Source organism: Tupaia chinensis, unplaced genomic scaffold, assembly GCF_000334495.1.
Source record: "Tupaia chinensis unplaced genomic scaffold, TupChi_1.0 Scaffold149178_1, whole genome shotgun sequence".
Lineage (NCBI taxonomy): Eukaryota > Metazoa > Chordata > Mammalia > Scandentia > Tupaiidae > Tupaia > Tupaia belangeri.
Window position 1 is genome coordinate 109,624 of NW_006209026.1, and position 7,702 is coordinate 117,325.

The 7,702-nt window shown below is 40.9% G+C and overlaps 1 protein-coding gene across 1 annotated transcript in view; it reads left to right on the forward strand.

The window, feature by feature from the left end:
- NLN (neurolysin) overlaps window positions 1-7,702 on the forward strand; it is a gene marked incomplete at its 5' end in the record, with an annotated part of 74,394 nt that overhangs the window by 2,421 nt on the left and 64,271 nt on the right. Inside the window, 1 exon segment of the mRNA XM_006170923.2 lies at window positions 5,463-5,611. Coding sequence (XP_006170985.2) covers window positions 5,463-5,611 — 149 coding nt within the window.

Below are 7,702 nucleotides of genomic sequence, written 5' to 3' on the forward strand. Positions count from 1 at the left end.
AATAAATAAATTACTACAGCCATCCTCTTTAATACTATACATAGCCATTAAAATCATATTTAGAAACAGTATTTAATAACAGTAGAAGAGGACACAGAAAGCAAATTGAAAAAAGATAAGCAGATTTTAAGAAAAGTTATATTATTTGGTCATTGAAAAAGTCAAGACTTTTTTTTTTTTTTTTAAGAGATTTTTTCCTGTAGGGTACGTGTACTCACTGGAGAGAGAGAGAGAGACAGAGAAACAGAAAGCAAGAGATCCCCCCCAAGGGGGATGGGCAATCTCTTCGCCTCCATTCTCCTCTCAGGATCTTTGGCATGCACATACGGGTGCCTGGTATGAGTTTTAAGCTTCTGGGTTCAGGACGTGAACCACAGTTGACTACATGGGAGCTTAGTGATGTAACCGTTAAGCTATCTCCTATTCCCTCGTATTTTTCTGGGGTTTTTTTTTGTGTAAAAATGCATCATGACTTTTCTGACTGCATAGGTAGACTCTTTAAAGAAAGAGAACCAACAGAATGTGTGTGTGTGTGCATGCATGTGTACATGTAGAGAGAGAGAGAGAGATTTATTGTAGAGAATTGGCTCATGTGATTATGAAGGCTGGCAAGTCCAAAATCTATAGTGTGAGCCAACAGACTAAAGACCCGGGAGAACTAATGGTACAAATGAAGTCCTAAGAATCTGCTCGAGCATTCTCCCTTGCTCAGAGATGTGGGTCTTTTTGTTCTACTCAGGCCCTCTACTAACTGGAGGAGGCCCTCCCATGCTATGCGTGGGTGCTGTACTTCACATTCAGTGGCTTAAATGTTAATCTTCTCAGGAAAGTACTCTCTATGTTAGCATGCAGAATTAACATCCATGGTAGTTCTTAGGTAGTAGGTTTGCATAATTAACAGTCCTCATTATGCATTTTTCTATTTTCTGTATTTTGCACACTGAACATGTATTATTTTCATAATGTATTAGACCCTTCAAGTGTATGTGTATGTCCTTTATGTGTATGTCCCTTCAGACGAGCAGCTGGCGTAATGGCTGTGTCGCTGGACTCCCATGTAGTCGACCACAGTTTGAGTCCTGGACCTGGTGGCTTAAACTCATGCCAGGAGCGTGTGCTTGTATGCCCAAGATCCCAAGAGAGAATGGAGGAGAGATTGTGGCATGGCCACCCCCCCCGGGTGTGAGATCTCACTTTCTGTCTCTATCTCTCTCTGTCTTTCTGGTGAGCACATGCGCCCTATAGCAAAAACCTCTCCAAAAATAAAATAATAAATAAATAAAAGGGATGCGGCTCACTTAGATTACCCCTAAGGGTTGGACATATTTTGCAAGATAATTATGGTTACAAGCGTGGCTTTGTCTCTAGGCTTCCTAAGAACATAAGGTAGCCCTAGAGCTGCATTTTGTAAACACTTGTAGGTGTTCTGGAATTCGTAAGGATGTCACACTGAGCACAGTTCCCAGTCATCTCTTTGCCTCTGCTAATCCCTTATCCTCAATACTTCCCTACCCTATATTCTATAGTTACCAGATTTGCCCATTTCCTCTGTATTTGTTTCAGTTCTGTCCCTACTCTCAACTACTTCACTCTCATTTATGACCACTAAATCTTGTTACAAGTCTCGAGTTTCAACCACAGAATAAAAGGATCTGGTGGTCATGTTAGTCAAAGCCCAAGGAGCGGAGCTGGTCCCTGTTCAGCAGAGCTTTTCTAGCAGGTGGCTTTATGTGTATGTCCTACCCTGTGTGAGTTTGCCCTCAGCCCTGGGGCTCACTCCTTAAGTAATATATGTTTAGGATAGTGAGCCAGCCTAGTTCTTTATGTATGTGACTTAGATAAAAATCAGCTGGGGGCGGATATTTTTTAAAGAATTCTTTTAGAGCTGAGTGCAGTAGTGTGTACCTATAATCTCCGCTTCTCCAGAGGGTGAGGTAAGATGACCGCGATTAAAGCTAACCTGGACACTGCGACACTTTGTCTTCAGGGAAGGAAAAAAAAGACAAGAAAAGGAATTATTTGGGACCAGATGGTGACACAGTGGTAACCCAACTGGACACACATGGGAAAGTCCCCAAGTTTGTGTCCCAGGGCCTCCCGTATGTACTGGGCATGCCTGTATTCCCATGACCTGGACTGGCTGAGGCTGGAGTGGATTGTGGCATGGAAACTCTCTTCTCTCTCTCTCTGCCCCTCTTGGGAGTAATAAGTATACTTTAAAAAAAAAAAAAAGAGGGCCAGTCCTGTGGGCTAATGGCTAAGTGAGTGTATCTCCCATGGCCTAGCCCTCTCAGTGGATTGAGAAAAATACCAGACATGTGTGCCCAAAATCCAATGGGATGAAGTAATGGAAGAGAAAGGTCTGTGGCAAGGTCATACCCCACTGGGGAGTGCTTTCTCTCTCTGCCTGTCTTTCTCTGGCAATTTCATGCACCTTCTAGAAATTAAAAAAATAATTTTTTTTGAGCTGGGTATGGTGACGTGAATTTGCAGTCCTAACTACCTGGGAGACTTGGACAGGAAGGTCACAGTGAAGTGCCCTCTCTGGAAAACAACAAAACTAATACCAAACAAACAATACCCACCACAGTTGTTAACTTTAAAAGCTAATTGTGTCTGGGGACCAGCAAGTGGTATGGTGGCTAAGGTGCTAGACATTCCCACATGGCCGACCACGGTGCGGGTTCCGGACCTGATGGCTTGCTTTCTCAGTTTCCTTCTCTCTCTTTATCTCTCTCTGTGTCTTTCTCTGCTCAAATTAAGAATAAATGAATAAATAAATTAAATTAAATTTAAAAAGTAATTATTTTTTAAAAAAGCAAATTGTGTCTGAAATATTTCAGGGTAAACAAAGTTTTTCTTTTTCTTTAAGAAAAAAAAAAAAAGGAGGGGGCCAGCTGTAGTGACACAGCAGCAATGCAATGTTCTGAAATGCCGGGACCATGTGAGAAGGTCCCAGGTTCGTGTCCTGAGGTCTCCTGTGCACACCAGTATGAGCATACTTGTGATCCTGGCTGGCTGAGGCTGCAGGCAGATGGTAACGTGCAGGCCCTATTGGAGGTGACTGTCTGTCCGTCCCTCTTTCTCTTTCTCATGGAGGAAAGGAATCATCTTTTAAAAAAAGAATTATTTTCACTTCTGTTATTTTCCCAATACTAGATCTTTTAAACATATATTCAGGTTTGTGATATTCGTTCTTGCTCTTCTATTAATGTATCTTTGAGGGTTAATCCAGAAAAGTTGGGGGTTTGGAAATAGATCTTGTGAAAGCTAACTTTCTCTTATCTGTGCAAGTTCTGAGAGTTGATCACGCCTCCTGCAATAATGGTGAAGACTTTCTTTGTCCTGTTTCACGAACAGTATCAGCACTCGTTACAGGGTGGCACTGAGAACGTAATCTGGTTCTAGAACTTGGCAGCAAAGTAAGGAAGGAAATGACTTTCAGCATTATTTGTTGGAAAGTATGTTTCCAGTTTTAGGCTTCTGTGTTTTATGTTGTTCATTTGCGTTCTTGAGCAGTTTTGATGCCTTCTTCATATCTTTTTAAGCTAATTTTTAAAAATGAACAAATTGCAACTATATCACATAAATACTGAATGCATTAAATTTCTAAGATTTTCTGTTCAATTCTTTCTTAATGAACAGGCATAAATTATATATTAAAACAAATCCTAAAAATGTAATTATATAATGTGACTTTGAAATATACATCATGAATTATTCTGATTTTCATGGCAGGCTTTTGTTTTGGTTTGGTTTGGTTTGGTTTGGTTTGGTTTGGTTTGGTTTGGTTTGGTTTGGGTTTTTTGCCTGTGAACACTGGTGCTTGCCAGAGAGAGAGAGAAAGAGAAAGTATTCCCCAAAAGGGCATAACTACACTATAATACACCCTCCTCAACCTCCCTATCCCATGAGAACCTTGGACACACATGCACATATGACTGGCATGCTTCTTTTTCAAGCCACTAAGGCCCAGATCATGCCATGGTCAGGTGTGTGAGATCCAGCTCCCCGTGCACAGCACTTAACTGCCATACTACAAGGCCAGGCCTGTAGCAGATTTTAACAACTTCATTTCTAACAGTGTTTTAAGAGGAATGATGTTAGTAAGACAGCTTGTCCCTTGGCATGTGCAGGGTACCTCTTTTGTCTACCATATAGTGCATATGTAAATTTTACCTATTATATAATATATTTAAAATACCAACGATATTAAAAATTAAAACAGCATAGCTACAACCATCACTATAAGCCATACTCAATTTCACTCTGTAGTTTGATCATTTCACTGACACCAAAGGATTTTGCTAAATTGAGATCAAAATACAAATGTAGAAAAAAGTCAGGGAAGAACTTTAATATGTGAAGATTAGAGCAGAGCAAATTACCATCATTGTTTAACAGGAATATCCCCAATATCTAGCTGATTACTAGGTATGTCCACTAAGATTTCTGGGAAATTGCATAGACCTATCTGTGTTAATATGCAGGAATGTATTTGGGGTAGGGTTAGATTATCTGAGAAGTATATAAGGAAAAACAAGATTAAGATGTTCTATTATAAACAAGCCCCATCCCACTGAGGTGGTCTGCTTATTTCTTCAACATCCTTTGACGCGGTGAGTTCTCATGCCTGTAGTCTCTCCTTTTCCAACCCCACCCGGTGGCTTAAAACTCACTTACTGTGCCCTTTCTCCTCTAAGGTCCAAGTTTCTCCAAAACCCAGGATCTTCTAGTGCCCTGGCCCTTGGTAGTTACTGCCCCAAGTTAGTATCCTGTTTATTTGACAACTAGCACACATTATCCTGTACCGTTCTCTGTCTTTTTATGCACCCTTACTCCTACCCCAGCCCAAATCATGTGATGCCTCAGTGTAGGAACTATGTGTTTATCTATCTTCATTTTCAATTGATAACATCCCCTAAATTTAATTTGAGAAGTACTCAGTGCACATCTTTCTTTCTTTCTTTCTTTTTTTTTTTTTTTTTTTTTTTTTTTTATGGGTTTTTTCTTTAGGGCGTTTTGAGAGGTTCTTGCTATAGGGCGTGTGCACTCTTCAGAAAGCCAGAGAGAAACAGAGAGACAGAATGCAAGAAATCCCCCTAGGGAGATGGCCACACCACAATCCCTTCTCCTCCATTCTCCTCTCAGGATCTTGGGCACGTATGCACAGGCACCCGCCGTGAGTTTAAGCCACCAGGTTTGGGACTTAAACCGCGGTTGACTACATGGGAGTCCAACAACATAGCCATTATGCCAACTGCTGGTCCCAGTGCATATCCTTTTTGTTCATAATGATGCTAGCTGGAACTGCCAAGTTCTGCACTGGATGCTCATTCTTGATAGAAAGTATAAAATAAAAATATTATATCTGTGTAGTCATTCACTAGGTAGGAGGTATTTGGCTGAATACTGATTTGACAAATCTTGTGGGACTCATGATGTTATTTCCCTATCAACAGTGGAAAGAACCATGCTAGACTTTCCTCAGCACGTATCCTCTGACAAAGACGTACGGGCAGCAAGCACAGAAGCAGACAAAAGACTTTCTCGTTTTGATATTGAGATGAGCATGAGAGAAGATATATTTCAAAGGATTGTCCATCTACAGGTAAATGGTTTTATAAATTCCTTTTTAAGGAAATAATGAGAAGTAACATTCCTTGAACAGTAATAAAAAGTATTTGCTTTTCCTAGGTTTTGTTTCCAATGATTATAATAATATGCATCACATAAACTGTGTAATGTTATACTACGCTATTGAGGTTTATGCTGAGTTGCTAATTCCATTTATTTAAGATTAAAGACTAAGTATAGGGACCAGCAGTTAGCGTAATGGCTATGTCTCTGGACTCCCATGTAGTCGACCGGGGTTCGCATCCTGGACCCGGTGGCTTAAAACTCACACCAGGCATGTTTGTGTGTGTGCCCAAGATCCTGAGAGGAGAATGGAGGAGAAGGGATTGTGGCATGGCCATCCCCCCTGGGGGGTGATTTCTCTCTTTCTGTCTCTCTGTCTCTCTCTGTCTGGCGAGCGCACGTGCCCTATAGCAAAAACCTCTCAAAAGAAAAAAAATAAAAGACTAAGTATAGAAGTGTGCATACCTGTAAATCTAAGGCATGATGAACTGGATGATTCAATGTAAAATCCTCTTTAAATTTTCAGAATATCACGAAGGTTTACATGACATGCCAATTAGAAGTAAATGGAGGGGCCAGCAGGGGGTGTGGTGTTTAAGATGCTAGACTCCCACATGATTGGCTGTGATCTGAGTCCTGGACCTGGCCATGGGGCAGTCCTGTGCCTTCACCATGTATAGTTTTTATTTTACTTTATTGTAAAAATTTTAGGTAGTTTTAGATATGATTTTATAGTCTTTCTTCTTTCCAAAAGAATAATTATTCTCATAAATGTGGATTATTTTGTTAACATTTTTTGGGGTTTTTACAGTGTTTTCCAAAGTTACCTCACAGTAATAAAAAATAATTATTTTGTTGCTTCATCACTTTCATTGTTGAATAGTTTTAGTGGGGACCGCGGGAATGTTCAGTCTCCTTGACTCTCTGTTTTGTCCGGCGAAGGTGTTTCTTGCTGGGCGGTTTGCAGATTTTCCTTAAAAAAAAAAATCACAGCCAAATTGTTGCTTTCCCTGTTCAAGGGAGAATTGAACTTAATTACTAGAAGAACTTCCCACTGAACTATTACCTGGGTTATCTAAATACAGACTATTTATTTGATTGGCATTTGCTCTTGTCAGTTTCACAAACCCACTGACTCAGGTACACTGGAATCTCGTATTTACACAAAGAACCAGTCTACTTTGGGACTTATTGGCTTCCTTAAAGTTTTAGTTTGAAAGTTTTATTTTGCCCCCTGGGCCAGCGGTGGCTGCAGCAGCTGCTGCCCTCATCCCTGCTACCGCCTCTCCAGACCTTTCTGTGATTACTGCTCCAGCTGCTGGGCACCAGCGAGAGAGCAGAGAAGGTGGGAAACTCCCACCAACCCACAGAGTTTTGCTACATGGAGTGATGTCGGTGTATGCCCCAGTTTTTAATACTGTGCTCACTGTGGAAAGAAAGGTTTTTGTTCTACGGCACATGCGGTCACTAGAAAGAGAGAGACAGAGTTTCTGCAAGAGACAGCTCCATGGCTCCTGCGATCTAGACATTTTGGGCGAAACGGAGAAATGAAGAGGTCCCACCGATAATTTGGCCTCTGGCATACAAAACTCGCGTGATTGAACTTCCAAGTTTGGGCAGAAATTGACCATCCACCAGGTGAGTAGAAATCACTGCAGGACCACAAGAAATATGGGGAAGCAGGAAAATACCTCTCCTCCAAGGGAAAAGGATAACTCCTCTTCATCCACACACAGTTCAATGGAAATCATGGAAATGTCTGATAAAGAATTCAGAACATTCATAATGGCAAAGCTTACAGAGATGGAAGAGAAGAGAGACAAGGAACTGCTGAAGAGCAAGGAGGAAGGAGCTGAAGAGTTCCAGGAGGTGAGGAAATTCATGCAACATCTAAAAGAGGAATTTCACACTTTACATAAGAATCAGATGGAACTGTTAGAGATGAAGGCTATAATACAAGAAGTCAAAATCTCCCTTGAAAGTATTAAAAGCAGACTAGATCATACAGAAAATAGAATCTCAGATGTAGAAGAGAAAATTGCTGGCCTAGAAAAATCCACCA